This window comes from Suncus etruscus, chromosome 3, assembly GCF_024139225.1.
Source record: "Suncus etruscus isolate mSunEtr1 chromosome 3, mSunEtr1.pri.cur, whole genome shotgun sequence".
Lineage (NCBI taxonomy): Eukaryota > Metazoa > Chordata > Mammalia > Eulipotyphla > Soricidae > Suncus > Suncus etruscus.
In genome coordinates this window covers 72,428,980-72,447,949 of record NC_064850.1, presented here as the reverse complement: position 1 = coordinate 72,447,949, position 18,970 = coordinate 72,428,980, and the positions used below count along the sequence as shown (strand labels likewise).

The 18,970-nt window shown below is 41.9% G+C and overlaps 1 protein-coding gene across 2 annotated transcripts in view; it reads right to left on the bottom strand.

Annotated features, from left to right (window-relative positions):
* Positions 1-518: 518 nt before the first annotated feature.
* The window catches only part of TLE1 (TLE family member 1, transcriptional corepressor), a 105,752-nt gene continuing 87,300 nt past the window's right edge, over positions 519-18,970 (bottom strand). For both annotated transcript variants that reach the window (XM_049770569.1, XM_049770570.1), the window contains exons 15-20: positions 10,523-10,772; positions 8,344-8,591; positions 4,708-4,855; positions 3,051-3,201; positions 1,255-1,331; positions 519-1,112 (exon numbers count right to left, since the gene is read on the bottom strand). In XM_049770569.1, coding sequence (XP_049626526.1) covers positions 1,005-1,112; positions 1,255-1,331; positions 3,051-3,201; positions 4,708-4,855; positions 8,344-8,591; positions 10,523-10,772 — 982 coding nt within the window. In that variant the 3' untranslated portion in view covers positions 519-1,004. The remainder of the gene's footprint in view (positions 1,113-1,254; positions 1,332-3,050; positions 3,202-4,707; positions 4,856-8,343; positions 8,592-10,522; positions 10,773-18,970) is intronic.

Sequence of the window (18,970 nt, the reverse complement as noted above, 5' to 3'; positions counted from 1 at the left end):
TCCCCCAGCCAGGAGTGATTTCTGAGTGCATAGCCAGGACTATTCCGAGAGTCACTGAGTGTAGCCCAAAAATAAAACAAAACAACAACAACAAAAAAAAAGCCAAAAAACTGCCATGAACAATATCTTCAACTATTCAGGATCCTACATCTTTAGTTTCCAGTCACTCAGAAGAGCTGACTACAATCTAGTGCAAAGTACTCCAAGTTCAAGTCAATTTCTAAAATTATAAAATAAGTACAGGTTGGGGGCAATAGTCAAGTGTTCAGTTTGATCCTGGCTCCATATGGTCTCCCTCAGTGGGTTGTCTGTTGTTGATTGTTTGACCTGAGTATCACTGCATCCTCAGGTGCTAGTTGGCTAAAAATGATCCAGAGTGGTCCCAGGACCTCTGATCACCACTTTGGAAACACCTCATCCACCCACCCCCAAAATAAAATAAAATTGTACTTTCTTTACAAATATTGGATTTTGCATCAAAATTTCATGACTGTGATAAAAAGGAAGCAGGAAAAACATTTATTGGTACTAAAGCCTTTTACTGTAATAAACCAAATATATTTACAATTTATACAAATGTTTCACCTTCAACAAAAATACAAAAGAACATTTCACAAGATGCAAAACCAGGAAACAAGTTCATTGGAGACAGCACTGCTCTACCAAGGGCAGAACATCGGAAGAAGCGCAAGGAACAGAAAGGTAAGGTGGGCAGGGCACACAGAAAGGGTGCAGGCTCCCAAGGGTCTAGTCAGCCAGGTCCATTCTTCAAGCCTCGTCCCTTGGCCCCTCTGTCTTGTGCTCCACTGGTCCAGGCAGATTGCCACCTCCTGTAGATACACTCTCACCATTTCTTGGCAAACTCCAAGTAGTTTTGTGTCAAGGTTTGGAAAACAGGTTCTCCATGTTGCTTTACTGCTTTAAAAGTTAGAGAACTTCTATTTCTACAAATTCAAAACATTTTGGCCCAATTCAACTATAAATGTTAAACCAGATAACGTTTTTCAGTAGATGACTTCATAAACTGTAGCCTTCTTGTCCCCTGAGCCAGTCACTATGTACTTATCATCCACAGAGATGTCACAGCTAAGTACGGATGATGACTCTTTGGACTGCAAGAGAAAGCAATGGGTATAAATTTAGTGTAGAGCAACAAGACCCTCAGAGGTCCTGTTCCCTTGAAAGTACCCTCACTTCTGGTGCCTTGAAGCCTACTGTAGACCAGTGATTATTCCAGGCTGGGCTCTGACTTACCTGGAATATGCTGGCCCCATAAGGGGTTCGCCATGCATTGAGGAGGTTGTCTTTCCCAGTACTCACAAACCACTTACCTAGGAAGAGTAAAAAAACAAGGGAATTTAAGAGACTGGAGAGGTAGTAAGAGGGAGGAGGTCAAGTGACTGCTTTACACAGAGCCAAACTCAATTCAAATCCTAGGCACAACAAATGGTTCATTCCCCAAGTCCCTTGAGGAGCGATCCCTGAGCACAAAGCCAGGAGCCCTGATCATCACCAGATGTGGCCTCAACTCACTCTCAAATTAAAAATAAATAAAAAAAAAAAGTATATTAACAAGGTGGCTGACAAGAAATTTTAATTCCTCTTTATACTATTCCTAAAATATTATTAGCAACTTGGACTTAGCATTTTCATTATCTATCATGTTCAGTGGTTTGGTCCATGACATAAGCACAAAAAGAGCAATTTGGGGGATAAAGAGCTATCAGAAGGTTAAGTGCTTGTCTTGCATGGTTCAATCCCTGACACTGCATACGTCCCCAAATCACCATCAAAAGTCACTTCTGAACGTATAGTCAGGAGTAGTCCTTAAGCATCACCAACCTCCTACCCAAAAAGAGGGAATTGAAAGAATGGGAGGATGGGGTGATTTTGAGTACCAAACTCAAGGTCTCACACATACAAGGCATGCATTTATCACTAAACTGATCTGGTACCTGAAACAATTTTAAAATCTGGACTCCATTTTGGAGCTTGTGTGACTGTGGATTTATTCCGTTATTGGTAGGGAATGAGTCAGACATAATAACTAGTTAATACAGGATATCCTGCACACCTCACAGTTTCCACGCCTCACAGTGATCAGGGCTTAACTCCTGACTCTGCCCTCAGGAATTACTTCTGGTGGGCTTACGGATACATATGGGGTGCCAGAGATCAAACCTGGGTTGCCACCTACAAATCAAGCACCATACCCACTGTACTATTGCTCCAGCTTCAAAAGCTGTTCTTTAGTTAGCTTTCTCATGAGAAAATGGGATTTAGTCCAGGGCCAGAGTGATAGTATAATAGATAAGGTGTTTGCCTTGCATTTTATTCACACAGGTTTGATCCATAGCATCCCATAAGGTCCCCTATATACCACCAGGAGTTAATTCTTGAGTACAGAGCAAGGAGTAAGACTAGAACACTTCTGGGTGTGGCATAAAAAGAAAAAAATTAAATAAAAAGGACTTAGCCTTTTCACAATAAGGACCGAATATCCTTAAGTAGAATCCAGCTACAATATACATACATGACACTAACAAAGCAGAAAATGGCAGCTGCTCATCCATGTATGCAACCACCCATACAGCATCCATTCATCCATCCATCCATCCAGAATGCTGGACCCCAGATGACTTTTGTATTTAAGCCATCTGTAATGCATAACTATCTAGGTACAGCTAGAGATTTCTTTCCTTGATGAGGGGTTCCTCATTCTAGTCCCCAGCTCTTGCCCCAGTCAACTACAAATTCTCACCCACTCCTTTTCTAAGTGGTAGGTTAAATGTATCTAACTTTCACCCCAGACTCACTCCACCAAATGTATATATATTAAAAACCTTTTACCAGATAATTTTATGGCCCCTTGACTTCTCTTAGTTCAGAAAACAGCAAAACAGACACCACTGGGCTCAAAGAGCCATATTAAGACAAGAGAGCTCTTACATGTAGCAGCTGAGAAGAACACTTTTCCCAGATACGACGTGTATGACATTTCTAAAGTTTAAACCATCAGTGTTATCTACTTTCCTTCCCATTAAACTCACCACAATAAGCAAATTTGAGGGACAACACACAGCTCTCATGGAGATGAAGCTGGTACTTGTCAGGCTTGTTTACATGGAGAACTTCCACATTGCTGCTCTCCATGCCCACAGCCAGCCACTCCCCAGTTGGGCAGTAGCCAAGGGAGAAGATCTGCAAGAAGCAGAAAGTCTTAGACATTACTGTGCTCAGAAAAATCAAGAAGCAAAATGCTAGCAAAAGAGAGAGGCCAGGGAGAAATCTTAAGAACAAGAGGAAGTGATCAGTGGCCCTGACACTGGCCAAATGTGCAGACCAAGCAGCCAGCAGAGAGGAACAAGCAAGAAAGCTTTTAGCATATAAGAAGCAAGTGGAGGGCCAGAGCAGCAGGTTGGGTGCTTGCCTTGCACACAGCTGACCTGAGTTTGATCCCAGAAATCTCATACAGTCCCCTATGCACCACCAGGAGTGATTCCTGACTGTAGAGCCAAGAGTTATACCTAAGCATCACTGAGTGTGGGCCTCCCTCCCACAAAAAGTAAAAAAACACTCTATATGGTCCTCATGAGCATGACCAGGAGGGATGGGATCCCAGGGCACAGAGGAAGAGCTCCAAGCATCACCAAGTGTGGCCCCAGAACAAAATAAAAATATTAATTATAGTATTCAGGTATACTGTTTTAAGGGCCCTTATATCCTATGGATATTAATTGAAATAGGAAAACACAGAGCAAGGACTGTGAGATTTAGAGACCTTAATAGCCACTCCTGGCAGTGCTATGACAGGGTGTAGGGGGCCAGAGACTGAGGTCAGGACATCAAGCATCCTGGATTATTCAACCACTTAAACTATTGCCCTAGCTCTTGTTTTTCTTTTTTAATTTGTTTCTGGGTCATATTTGACTGTGCATAGGGTTTATTCTCAGTTCTGCACAAAGGGATCCCTCTTGGTAGGGCTCATGGGATAATGTGGGATGTTGGAGATTAAACCCAGGTCAGCTTCCATAAATAAAGCAAGGATCCTACTCCACAGGACAATCCTTCTGGCCTCTATCTTAGTTCACAAGTGGAGTTATTGTTATTGCCATATAAAATTAAAAGAATAATTTCATTCTCAAAGAACATTTCAAATGACAAGTGCTATTTCCTAAACAAGTCAAGATTCAGACATACACCATCTCAAGAATCTTCACACTCTATGATCACAGTGACCATTATTTTTTCTACAGTTTAAAAAACCCATATACTGAGTTGCCTCTAAGTTCATCTCCAGGGGTAAGTAAAAAGTGGGTCTCTACTGAAATACTCCTTGCTCTAAGTGCCCTGTTGTAAGAGGAATAGATTAACCTTCATAACTGGTGTGACTTTCTCCTTGCAGTCTCTCAGCATCACAAACTCTGTTGATGTGTGAATCAAAGGATCATCTCCTCCTAGATGCAGACTCAATGGTGAGAATGTAATGTGGATGACAGACAACATGAATGAGAGCCTTCACTGCCTGGATTCCTTCAACCCACAGGTTTTACACCTACTCTCAGGGTTGTGGCATATCTTTCCTGCCTCTCTCCTCCAATCCTGCTCTGGCTCTCATTGCCCTGGGATGAGAGAGGAGGGAGGATGCACAAAGCGTAGGCAACCCACAGGTCACTGTGGAAGGGCCCAGTGAGGGGAAGCTGTCACCTGTGAGGTAAAGTCATGCTGCTGCAGCTGCCGTCCTTCCCGAAGGTCCCAGGACCGGACTGTGTTGTCCAGGCCGCCTGTCCAGAGCTTGGTGCCATCGTTAGAAATGTCAATACAGCTGGCCCCATCTGTGTGGCCCTGGAATTGCCTGAGAAAACAAACCAGATTGAATAATGATTTCCTGCCAGAGCTCAAGGTAAACAGTACTGTGTTAGTTTTGGACCTGAGCTGTGCATGTCATCTCCTAAGCGTCTGCTGACGTGCACAATCAAATGAACCTGCCCCCGAGGAGGAGAGGAAGCAGCACCTGCAGGTTTTCTGGCCTTTTCTCTTTTCATGATCAAAGTGAGCAAGAAGCGGAATTCCATTTTAGGTCACTGCACAGAAGAAGTCAAATACCCGTGGCTGGCTAGTCTTTCAAATTTCCTGGGTTTTTTTTGTTTTTTTTTTTCCTCTTGAAGACACACCTGGTGATGTGTGGTAGTGCTCACTCTGGGGAACCACATGGTGAAATTGCCAGAATTATACCAAAACAATCTGTCTGAAAGGAAAAATTCCTGTAGGTCTGGCAAGTGTTTAAGTGTTGAAAAGGGAGTGGGGGGAAAATGAGCACCAAATTCCCGGCGTTTTCCATCTAGACAGAACAGGTCTTGCCCTTGAATTGTATGGGCCTGTACCATTACAAGCATGGGGTCCAGAAGCATTTGGTTTCCAAGAATGAATCAACAAGGCAATGTCCTATGTGCCAGAAAAGCATGAGCTCACGTATTTACTCAACTTGATGCTCCGTATTGGGAAAAAAGCAATGTTGTAGGCAATCTGGATTCCCAGAAACAAGGAGGTCAAACTGAACTCTGAACTCAGAAGCATGAAGCAGAGACACAGCTAGTTGATTAGGTAACTTGTGGGCACCTTGGCCATGCCAGAGCTGAGATTGCTCTGTTCAAGATGAGCCTGTTGGTTTCAACCTAGATAAGCACAGAGCAATTGAGGGGATGTGCAGAGCCACAATGTGTGTGTATACAGTAATAGCAAGCTGGCACACAGTAAGAGTGTGCTAAGGATTTGGGGATCCTGGCAATTGAGGGGATGTGCAGAGCCACAATCTGCAGGTGTGTGTGTGTGTGTGTGTGTGTGTGTGTGTGTGTGTGTGTGTATACAGTAACAGCAAGCTGGTACACAGGTGTGTGTGTGTGTGTGTGTGTGTGTGTGTGTGTGTATACAGTAACAGCAAGCTGGTACACAGTAAGAGTGTGCTAAGGATCTGGGGGTCCTGGGCTTGGTTGTGCAAGAAAGCAGGAAGATGACAGAGGACTAAAAAGAGGTCACTATCAAGGCCCTGTCACTTGCATAAGCCCAGCAAACCCAAAGAAAACCTCCCTGTCAGTGAGCAAGGTTTTATGCCTAAGTATCCTCTGAGCCCTTCAAAATAATCTCAGAGTTCAAGGTAAGCATAGACTACAACTTGGGCTAAACCTGGAACTTCCAAAGTATGAAAGAGAAGAAAAAAGAACTGCAGTTCCCTTAGGTTGCAAGTTCTCAATCACCAACCCAAAAATTTTTCCTCTCTATGAGGTGTTAAGCTTGCATTTTAGTTCTCCCCTATATGACCCAACTCTCTCCCCTACTGTCAGCAGAAGCAGATTCCAGTTGTCCTAGACTTGCTCACAGGTTACCAAAGCCAATAGCAGTCCCTGCCTTCCATTCTGAACATGCTGCTTTAGTCTTCCTCAATCCTTTCTGTTTCTTTGTACCCAAAGAACTAAATAAATAATCCTATGATGTCTTTCTCCGATGACTCAGATTGCGTGGCAGATAATGTGCCGCCCCTTCCAGCCACATATCTCAGCGCTGCTCTTAGAAACTGACAACAGGGAACTGTAGAGAAAACGGTGAGCAGGTGAGCAACAGCAGGCACAGAGATGAACAGAAGCAGCCTCCAGCCACTGCAGCAGGCTGAAGAAGAAGAAACGAACCCATAAAAGTGGCACCCCAGGGACTGGCTCTGGGCAGGCTTCAGACTTCAGATGAAAGAGTGAGGTACCCGAGTTCCATCTCAGTTTAATTACTCCCATCTTTGTGACCTGGAGCCAAGTCAATGAAACTGCTCTGTAGCTCAGATTGCTCCCCCCAAATCAGTACAACAGTTGTACAGAGGACAACAGGTTTAAGTAAATTAAATGTTTATAAGACCTGAGAACTGAAACTTTGAAATTTCATGAATTTGTAACAAATTAATTTGTAGCAAGAACAATGAACACTTGTTAGTCTTTCAAGTCTGAAGAGATTTGAGACCCAGGTCTGTTACCTACAGTGCTGGTTAAGCTGACCCTTGTTCAGGGCCATAGGTGGTTGAGAGACATTCATTGTGTTCAGAGCTTTGAATGGATGCACCTACTGTAATGGCTCACAGTCTGTCCTGGACTTATTCCTTGGACTATTTCTTTGGCTTCATACATCAAAATGGAGATGTTTTGAAGTGAAGGTGTACTGTGAAGCAGACTAGTTTTACCTTTGACATTTAATTAGTACTTAGTGTTTAAGACTGCCACACCATCTCTGAAATCAATACTGGCTTCTGCACATGGAAAGGGTTGATAGGAGCCAAGCAGAGAGCCAGAAAGGCAAGACTACTATCAGATGCCAGGAATCAAGCAAGCTGAGTCAAAGGAACCCTGGATTGGATGTCTTAGTTACCAAGAAACAGCAAAACTCTTCTGTGAACAAAATTCATGGAATCCCTTTTTCATTGCACCTCTGTTGATATTGCTATCCTTTATCAGCAGGCTCCTGTTTGCACAAACAAGCTGCTCGTTAAAGTGAAAAACATCCACAGACAGTCCCTGACTCATGATCCTTCCACTGTAAGATGGCAGCAAAGTGGTAACAAAATAAATCTCTGAGATTACAGCTAGTTCTTGGTGTTGGACCCTCTTGGGGTACCTGGTAGAGGCCAAGAGCAGTACTTCCTGTGCACTGTGAGATCTGCAATCTATTCTTTCCTCTCTTGGGCAGTAGACAGTATATCACATGAAGTGTTCCAGACTTTAGTCTCAAACAGTGTTAGACCATTCTGTTCAAGTGAAGATTACCAGAAGTGTTGTATTGTGTGAACAGAGGTGATACTGGTCTATGAAGGCTCACAGATTATAGATGTACTCGATGCCTTATATCAGGCTATTTTCAAGGTAATGATGGGTGTATGAAGCATGTAAGTATATTGCACATCAAGAAGACCTATAGGACTGAGGACCCTTCGCAATGCCACATAATACACTCAGTCCTAAAAGAAATCCAAACCTCTGTGTGTGTGTGTGTTTGTGAAAACCATGTTGTTTTTTATTAATGGGGACGTACCATGGTGTGTCAAGATGAGGGAACTCAGGGACTAGCACATCTCAGCTTGTGTGTCACCACTTGAGGTGGACCACACCAAGGGTACGTGTCAAATAAAATTGGCATATGCACATGGCTGAAAAAGGAAAAGGCCTCCCCCCTGTGGTCTTTGTACCCTCAATCTTCAACTCATGCCTGACACTGCCTGAGTGATTAGGTGAGTCTAAATGGCAGAGCAGATAAGCCTGCTGGGCCAAAGACCTATGTAGGGAAATATTCTCTGGAAACATCTTTGCTCACCTCACAAGCGTCTGGTTGTGCAGGTCCCACACAGCAATGTTGCCGTCACTGCAACATGAGAAGCACACCTTGGAGTCAGGGCTGATGGCCAGGGCGTAGCAGGCTGGAGCAGAGGACGTCAGTTCTGCCTTGATGCGTGGGGTGGGGGCGGCCAGGTCCCAGATAGACAAAGTGCTGGCCTCCCCACCCACTATGAGGGTACACCCATCAGGCAGCAATTTGCAGGAACGGATGTAGTTATCCCTGTTCTATGGAAGAAAAGTAATTCAATTCACTTGGGATACTACATTGTCATCATGCCAATGCCATATTTGGTAACTGCCATCTTGTTTTATAACTTTGAAAAGGGAGTTTCATGGAGACCAGCAAAACAAAATTAATGTAGTAGGGACTGGGAAATGACAGCAACTATCTCCAAGCCAAAAAAGAAGTGCACAGGGAAGTGTTAGGATGGTCAGGGCACTTGAGAATGCTTCATACCGTTCTTGATGTCTAATTTTCAAAGGGGCCAACCAAAATGATCAGAAGGGAAAAGGTACATGTGTACTCAAGAAGAAACCACACACTTCAAACTAAAGGAGATTTTACAGTCCTCTGAGCCCATCACCTTCCACTGTCTACAATTTGGAAGCTGCAAAGTCTGTACCCTAGCCATATCTTGGCTTTCATTACTCTGAACTCCCTACCTAAAACTTAGACTGGGTTACCATTGCCTACATGGACTCTTGACTAAGGATGTAACAGCAATACTTTCCAGATTACAGTTTTAATTTACATAAGAAAAATTATGAAGAACAAAGAAGTCAATAAAAAAAGACATCTTTTTATCAAAGGTAACACATTTACAAAAGAGGTAGAGTCAAAATGACCCTTCCCTCCCCAGGGAGGCAACTGATATCTTTGGTTCAAATCAAGTTCAATCATAAACTGTCGAGGGTCAAAGATTTGAGAAACTTTATGTGTATAACAACAACAATAAAAAACCATAGGGCTGGAGTGATGCTTCAACTTAAAGGTAAAGGTGCTTTCTATGTACACGGTTAAATCAGGTTTGACCCCTGACATCACTTATGGTCCTGGAAAGACTTTCCAAGAGCAAGCCCTGAGCACAGAGCCAAAAATAGCCCTCAGCACTGATGGCTGAGTGGCCTAAAACTGACCTAAAATCAAAACCAAAAACAACAAAAAAGGGCACTGTTATACTCCTACTACAAGAGTCTGGTGAGGATCAAGTATATTTAACTTGCATAGACAGATTAATTTTTAGTGTATGTGCTGCCGAAGCGAGCACATTTACAGGCTATTTTTATCTTAAAAACAAACAAACAAAAAAATCCCAACCCGTTCCCCCAAAAGGCCTTTATCTCTCAAAAGCACTAGCCTGCTTTCCTTTGTGATCACTGTCCCTGCAGTCCTCATAATTAGCCAAACTCAGCCCTGAATGGTGGACAAGTGTAGGCAGACAACAGGTCAGGTCAAGGGGACCCAGTGGCATGTGATGTGTGAATGGCCCAGTCCAAATTTAAGGGTTGAAAACTGTCTGTGAGCTCTATCATGCTAAGACAGAAGAGAAGTCCCATGGTCCACGCAAAGTTAGATCATGAGTCTTTAGAAAGGACCCCTGGGGTTCTGCTCTTGTTGACAGCAGTCCTAACACTTTATATCACGCACTACCACCTCTTTCCATAAAATCTAATCTCTCCTAGATCTCCCTGAAAACACATGCACTGTTGAGAACGGGCTTCATGCCATAGATCAAATGTTTACCAGTCAATATTTATCCAAAGTAGGGAGGGAGATCAAAAGTGCAGTCTAGCTGCAGGGATCACAGTCCAGGTCTAGTTGTATTTTCCGCCCCATGAAGTGAGAAAACCCTCCTTGAACATACATTCAGAACCATTTTTAAAATTTTTTTTTAAAAAGAACCCCATCTGTTCTAACATTTAACCACTGAAACACAACAAATGAAGTGACAAAGGGTGTAGTGAATGAGTGATGTGTGTGTGTGTGTGTGTGTGTGTGTGTGTGTGTGTGTGTGTGTGTGTTTGAAGAATTAACACAGGAAATAGAATAGGCTGCCATTTCCTCATTATACAAATAAACCCAGGCCTGGCCAGCTATTTCCTTCTGGAGTCTCCAGGGACAAATTACCCTTGTGGACTGGTTCCTGCTCACTCACCAGACAGTCAAGCTGAGAGACAGGGCTCTTGTTGCCGGGGTGACTGATGTCCCAGACCTTCACGCAGCCCTTCCCCCCGGTGTATACGTGTCTGGTGGGGTTGCTGATGGTCACTGCACATACCACCTCCCCGTGGTTCAAGGTGTTGATCTGACGAGCATGCCGGGGGATGCCAGGTCCAATGAGGGCATCGGGGGGGAAAGGAACAGGTTGCATCTGCCCATCAGCCGTTACGTGGAAAGAGTAGGCTCTGTGGAAAGGGAAAGACCAGAGGACAGCGTAAAGAGAAGTAAGCAAAATAACGGCTAATACAGCCATCAGTCACTATCCTAGCCAATCCAGGAGGAAGTCAAAGACAAGGAACCTTCTGGTCATTCTCCCTCAGAAATCAAGTCAGTTGAAATATTTTCCTAGGGGATACAATTAAAACAAACAGCAGAAACGTGAGGTGTACCCTGAGACACATGCTGAACTGTATTTGTAAACTTTTCATAGATGTTAAGATCATGCTTATTCATTACATAAAGCATTCCTTCAAATCAATGATAAAATATGACATGGTTTCCAAATAGACTTGTACCTTGCACACAAGTATGAACTAAGTATATGACTTAAAATGATTATCTTTGATATTAAGGTAAAACCCTGAAGAAGTCATAAATACACACTAAGTAGCACATTCCAGTGCTAAAAGTAACACCACAACCACAAACTGGTTCCTGAAACCTAAAAGCTTAGGATCTTGGATTTAAACTATTCTTTGCATAACAAAGAGAAAATAGATGTTCTTTCACTAAACAGATCTGTGACAGATTTCAGATACTCTCTCAACACTGTGCATTCACACCTCAGCCACTCAGCAAAGGCAGCGAAGCTCCCAGATCAAAAGCAACTCACCCCAGTTTCATTTCAGAGACAGACACAACAACTTGGGGTGGCTTTTAGTTCACATTTTAAAGGGGAACCGGAGGCATTTGGGAACTTTGCACTTTCTACATGATTTTGTTATAGACCTAAAACTGTCCTAAAAGAAACAAAATTGGGGCTATCTGACATGGCTCAAAGTGGTGGCGTACTTGCCCTACAAGAGTCAGGCCCCGGGTTCAATCACTTTCAGTTACAGGTTTTCACCACACTCCAGCATGGAGCAGCACATCCCATATGACCACACTGGCACTAGGGGTGGCCTCTGCAAACCCAGAGAACTGGCCGGAACAACCAAGTCTGCCAAAAGAACTATTAAAATGATGGTAGGTATATTACCTGCCTGCCTTTCTTTCTGCTGACTTAACAATGACAAGATGACTGGAGCACTAGCAGCCAATCATCACCAGCAAGGTGATGTGAAGTTGGAAATCAATTGCTGGAGCAGTGAGATGAATGGGATGCAGAGGCACAAGCCACAATAGGGTACACAGCAAGCTCTGGTTTGCAGAGTGCCAAAGTCTTTCTGGAAGGAAGAAATCCAACTTCTCTGTTAGCTAAACTATTGTTTTCTTCCCCAGTTAGAAAAACTAATCTCAGTGCACAACTGTTTCAAAAGTCTGAGAGCAGAATTTTTCCTCTAATGATTTAATTCTTGAGACTTAAAGCACTAAGAGATGTGAGATATTTATACAACATAAACAAAGATATTTTACAAAAGATCAGAAGTGCTAAAATTTTTGACCTACATCCAAATATGAAGTAAGACTATTATTCTCTTAACTAAAAAAAAGCTCAATAAACTAGAAGTTTGCCATTAAACCTCTACAGAGAAAAATAATAAAAGTCATTATTATAAAAAAAAGTCAATAAAAGTTTTGCCTCCAGTAACACTCTGGAGTAAAGCATGGGCCATCTTTGGACTTTATCACTGGCACCTCTCGATCCTTTTAAAGACATAAATGCCATAAATGCTGATGCGAAGTTTTTTATATCAATGTGAATTTAAGTTTAAATTAGCAAGGACAAAACTGATTATCATTTCAATTTTTCCAACAGTGTTAGGTCTGTTCAGATATTCCAGATCACTTTGGTTTAACCATGGGAGGTTATAAGAGTCAAAGAATTTATCCATTTCTTCCAGGTTCTTTTGTTCTGTGATATAATGTTTCTCAAATTTCTGATTACCCTTCGGATTTCTGCAGTATCAGTAGTGACCATCCCTTTAAATTTCTAATTTTTATTGTCTATTTCTTTCTTTGTGAATCTTGCTAGTAGTTTATTGAGCTTGTTTATTTTTTAAAGAACAACTGCCTTCATTGAATTTTTTGATTGCTTTTTGGGTTTCCCTGCTCATTAATTTCTGCCCCGAGCTTTGTTTATTTCCATCTGTCTGCCTATTTTTTTTATTTTGTTGGTTATTTTTCCTTTTTTAAAACTGTGCCATTATTTATGTAGGCTCTTCTTTCCTGAGAAATGCTTACAAAGCTATTAATTTCCTCATAATACCACATTTTGTATCCCACAAATTCTGGTAATTTTGTGTCTCCATTCTCATTTGTTTCTAGGAAAAATCTTTTGATTTCTTCTTTGATTTCGTCTCTAACCCATTGGTTGTTCAGTAGTGAGCTGTTTCATTTCCAGGTATTAAAGTTTTTTCTGTGTCTATTTGTAATTCACTTCTAATTTCAGTACATAAAGATCTGAGAAGGTAGTTTACAACTGTGGCTCAACATGTGGTCTATCTTGAAGAATGTCCCATATGCATTGTAGAGAAATGTATATTCAACATTTTGGGGGACAGAGAACCCTATATATATATAATATATTATATATATATATAAAATTGGAAGAGAATGGCTTTATATATGTACATATATACACATATACATATATATATATATAGCCATTCTCTTCCAATTTTTCCTTCAGAGCCAATGTGTCCTTTTTGAGTTTTAGCCTGGTTGACCTATGAAAGGATGACTGAGTGGTGTTGAAGTATTCCACTATTATTGTATTGTTATTGATGTCTTTCTTCAGAATTATCAGCAATTGTTTTAAGTATTTTGCTGGCCCCTTATTGGGTGCATATATGCTTATGAATGTGATTTCTTTTGTTAAAATATCAATTATTAAGAAATGTCCATCTCTATCTCTTATAATCTTTTAAATCTTTTAAATTTTAAAATGACCAGTACAGCCTTTTTAAGGTAGTTGTTTCCTTGAATGACTATCTTCCAACCTTTGACTTTAGTCTGTATTTGCTCTGACTCTTCAGATGTGTTTCTTGCGGGCAGCAAAATATTGGATTCAACACATTAATCCATTTACCACTCTATCTCTTAAGTGGTGCATTTAATCCATTGCGTTGAGAGATATGATTTTATCTTTTTGTAGAAGTTTAGAGTATTTGTTTGGTCTGCTTTGCCTTAAAGTATACCCTTCAAGCTCTTCTTTTAAGGTTGGTTTTGAGTCTATAAAGTTTCTGAGTTGTTTATCTGTGAAGCTGTGTATTCTTCCTTTAAACCTCAATGAAAGTCTGGCTGGGTATAAACTTGGCAAAGCATTCATTTCATTGTGTTTTGTCTCTATATCCCACCACTACCTTTGAGCTTGAAAGTTGCTTTTGATAAATCGGCCTTTTTTTTTATTTTATTTTTGTACCAGAGATTCCCCCAGCTTATTTAGAACAGCAGCCCAGAAAAGTCTTTTCTTAAAAAATAATATATAGAGGGCCAGAGAGATAGCACAGCATATAGAATATTTGCCAAGTACGCAGCTGATCTGGGTTTGATTCCCCAAAATCCTATATGGTCACCGGATCCCTGACTGGAGTGATCCCTGAGAACACAGAGCCAGGAGTAAGCCCATTGAACTTCTGGGTGAAGAGGGGGGGAAGGAAGGAGGAACGGAAAGCAAGAAAAAGAAAGCTGCTGTAAATCTTTTTTGTTGTTGTTCTTGTTGTTTTTGGGACACACCCGGCATTGCTCAGGGGTTACTCCTGGCTGTCTGCTCAGAAATAGCTCCTGGCAGGCACGGGGAACCATATGGGACACCGGGATTTGAACCAACCACTTTTGGTCCTGGATAGGCTTCTTGCAAGGCAAATGCCCACTGTGCTATCTCTCCGGATATCTTAAGGATGACTCTGTATGTAATTTCTCTTTCTGATCTTGCAGTTTTCAGTATTCTATCCCTATCTGGTTTTTATCACTGTGATAAAAACAAGGTATATGCCTTGGGGTGTTTTTCTTTGGATCTCTTTTAGCTGGTACATCCAGGATGTGGTTGTATGCACTTTTTAATTCTGGGAATTTCTCAGCAATGATGACCTTTAGAGCTGATTCTTTTTTTTTTGTTTGTTTTTGGGCCACACCCGTTTGACGCTCAGGGGTTACTCCTGGCTATGTGCTCAGAAATCGCCCCTGGCTTGGGGGGACCATATGGGACGCCGGGGGATCGAACCACGGTCCGTTCCTTGGTAGCGCTTACAAGGCAGACACCTTATCTCCAGCGCCACCTTCCCGGCCCCTAGAGCTGATTCTTCATGGGAATTTTCTTCTTGGGTCATGGACACCAATGATTCTTATACATTTTCTATTGAGTTTATACCAGAGTTATATTATTGTTGTCTGTTTACTTTTCTTGAGGATTTTTTCCAGCCTCTTCTGTTGTATAAAAGTGTTATACAGCTCATCTTCTAGATTACCGATTCTGTCCTCAGTGATTGTTACTCTGCTGGTGAGGCTTTCCGGTGAGGTTTTCATTTCACCTACCATATTTTTCAGCCCTGATATTTCTGTTCTAAGTATTTTGTCACCCCACCTCTATCTTCCTCCGTAACTTTACCTGATAGTAAGACCAGCCCATTTCTGTGAGGAGTCTTTGGTAGGTTTGCCTCAGGGATGTAAAGGGAATTCAAGGATGAGAAAAGATTCAGCGGGAGATGGAGGAAGGAGGAGCAGGAAGAGACATGGCAGAAAGAGGTTGAGATGACAGGGCTGACTATGGAACCAGCATAAAAGTTTTAAGCACAGGTGTCACACATGGTAGCTAGGGCCTTGAATAAAGCTTCATGTCTCCTGAAACCTGATTGCTATGAGTCTTTTCTTCGTGGCTACTCTGAACCCTCAGAACTGGCAGCTGGAGGGAGTTGCAGGTGCGTGGCCAAGGCTGACAGAGAAAGGCTCCTCCATCCATCTCAGCATCATCCACCTTCATCCAGGACTCAATAATTAATGTGTTATTTTACAGTATTCTCATTTATACTTTCATATCCTCTAGTCTTATGGGCTGTCCGTTCCATAGTTTAAGTTGTTTGAACATCCTAAAGATTTTCTTTCTAGGGGCCTGAGCAATGGCACAGCAGTAAGGCATTTACCTTGCAAGTGGCTGACCCAGAACAGATGTTGGTTCGATTCCCTAGGGTTCGCATGGAACCCCAAGCCAGGAGCGACTTCGGAGCACATAACTAGGAGTAACATCTGAGTGTCACTGGCTGTGGCCAAAAAAAATTTGAAGAAAAATATTTCTTCTCTAAAGACCTGATCAAAGAGGTTATGTAGTGGCTGGTATTGGTTGGATCTCCATAACTAGTATCTTCACTTATAAGGTGTGGTGGGGTTCTGCATAGTTTTCCCATTGTGACCTTTGTTATATGGTACTGTTATGTCTTGTGGTACAGCTTCTTTTGTTATTGGTTTTTGAAGCACTCTTGGCAGTGCTCTGGGGATCATACATGGGATTGAAATCAAGGTTAGTCTCATGCAAATCCAACACCTCTGCCTTAAGCCCTGTACTCTCTTTAGACCTGCTCACAATAGCTTAAAAATATGATTTGCAAAAATGCACACATAAAATTTAAATGATGCATTAATGCAACATTACTTAAATAAAAATCCATAAATCATGTTTTTTTTTTCTGGAAAAAAGCAAATGACATTTAAAGAACTTAGTTTTCTTCTAAAGGATACAATTATAAATATGTAAATGCCTGAAAATTGGTTTAAATAACTAGAGGGAACTAGCTAGTTGCCTAAATTCCTTTTATTTTTGGTGAAATACACATCAATGCTTAAGGTTTACTCCTGGCTTTCCACTCAGGGATGACTCCTCATGAGATTCAAGGAACCGTTGGTGGTGCAGGGATCAAATCCGGGTTGGCCACATGTAAGGAAAACTCATTACCCATGTACTATCATTCTAGTCCTGTGCCTCAAATTCTGAGTGCTACTTTTAAGTCGAATAATTAAGCACACATAATGTGAGCCTCCAAAGTAAATATGCATCTAAGACAAATACAGCTCAGTGAACTCACTTCATTTATTCTTAACTCTATTTTTTTAATTTTTTTTTTTATCTAAAACTACCCTCCTTCAATGTCCTTGTGATGTGTCTACAAATTTTAATACATGCACACCACAGCTCATTTACCTCATGCCAATATAGTGTATTTGGAGTCTAAATCAAATGGTGTTTTATTTCCCTTAGATTGCCATGGGGCCAGAGTAACAGCATAGCTAAGAGGAAGCTTGTCTTACACATGGCAGACTTAGGTTTGATCCCCACATCCCATATGCCCCCCTGAACCTGCCAGGAGTGATTCCTGAGTACAGTCAGGAGTTAACACCTTTACATAGTCAGGTATGGCCCCAAAACATAAACAAACAAATAAAAGATGTTGCTGAAAACTTAAAAGTCTATTCATATTCAAGAATTCAAAGTTGAGTAGCAAGTTCTATTGACTAAGACATTTGTCAATGTGGCTGGGTGAATAACCAAGTATGGCTAACACATTGCACTGTGTGCTTTCTGTGCTGATGTGGGAAAGCCATGCTCTGCCTCACAAGAGCCCTGTGCTGTGAAAATATTGGCTCCATCAGTAACTGTGGCCAATGCTAGGTGAGCAAAGTCTATCAGGTACAATCAGCAAATCCACATTTTCATGGATAATAATTTGCTCTGCTTCTAAAATCTGTACATTATCAAGTGAAACACTCCAGATAGGCACAAACATCTCCCCCAGGTACCCTCTTCTGTAAGTAACACAGGAGACCTTTGATCATCACACTGAGGAAATTTAAAATTGATTCATGGTGCAGTAAACTGCCATTGCTGGCTACCATCAATAGCTTTTCCTAGGGAGCCCTGAATGGATGTTAATGCCACAGTCACAAGGGCCTTGGAGGAAGCCAGTGCTGCCCACAATCCTAGAGAACTTCATCAAAGAAACAAGTCAGATGAACAGTACAGGGCAGGCAGCTCAAAATGAGACTAAATGAAACTAAAGTCCAGGAGCAGAGTCTGGAACTATTGTTTCATCACAGAAAGATCCTCTTCATGGGTAAAGGCCTCACTAATGCAAACTGAGTATAATTTAGGTCAAGAGGAAGAGATCCAAGGCTTGGGGCATCTACTCTGTAGAGATATGGACCCAGGTTCAATGCCCCCAGAGCCCCATATGCACCAGGTCCCATCCTGACTGCTCTTCCACCATTGGCATAACTTATTATTTCCAGTTCTACCATGGCCTGGTATGTGAGAGCACCACAGCGCTAGTTCCAAACTCAGTGAGCAAGCATCACATCCAGGGAAAGCCAACTTTAGGAAGCATGTGAACTCCACTGGTAGGGCTCACAGTAATGTCTTCAACTGGAAGGGAGATTTCCCCAATGAGCAATTTGATCAAGCATGTAATTAAGTACCTAAGCCCCTAGGTATATGTCAGGTATGTATGCCATATCATAGCACCGACCAGGAAGTGAATGATTGGAAAGAGGAGAGGAGGGGGAAGAAAGAGAAAGGATACAAGAGAAGAAAACAAAAATGGGAGAAAAGAAGTAGAATAAAAGAGAACAGAGAAACTGACCTCAGCTATTATTGAAAAAGTAAAATGGAAAAGTAAAACTCAGAGAGTTTATAAACAGAGCAAGCTCTCCCAGAAAGAGGACATCTACCAAAAAGTATATGGTAATAACTGTACTTATGAACACTGAACACATACAAATCCTGAATTCCCAACATCAAAGTTTGGGGATGCTGGTGACTGGAAGCGACCCCAGAAGCACTGTCTGGATGCTTATGATGAAATTTTGTCACACACGTTTGCCCTGCACTTTCTTGTGGCCATGTCCACTTCCCAAGCAGTCTCTAGAGCCCAGGACCTGGCTGGGTGGCTAAAACACTTGCCCTGTATATATAAAACCACCAACTTGATCCAAATGGGACCCTGAAGGCACAGGTGAGTCCTGTTAGTCAGTGCTATAAATAGGGATGTGAGCCCCACAGTCAGGACTGTGGCCCATTGTCAAGCAAATGATATGAACAAGAGTACTGCCATCAAGCAACTGTGTGGGGTGGCATATTTTCACCTATCTACTGAAGTGGTAGGGAAAACTTCTGACCCACAAGAAAGCCAAGACTCTGATGTCACAGGAGCCCAAGATGCAGAGCCTGGGTTACTTCCTAACTCTCCACCACAATACTGTTACTGGTTACAGTCTGGGCTGTACTTGTTTCCTGATT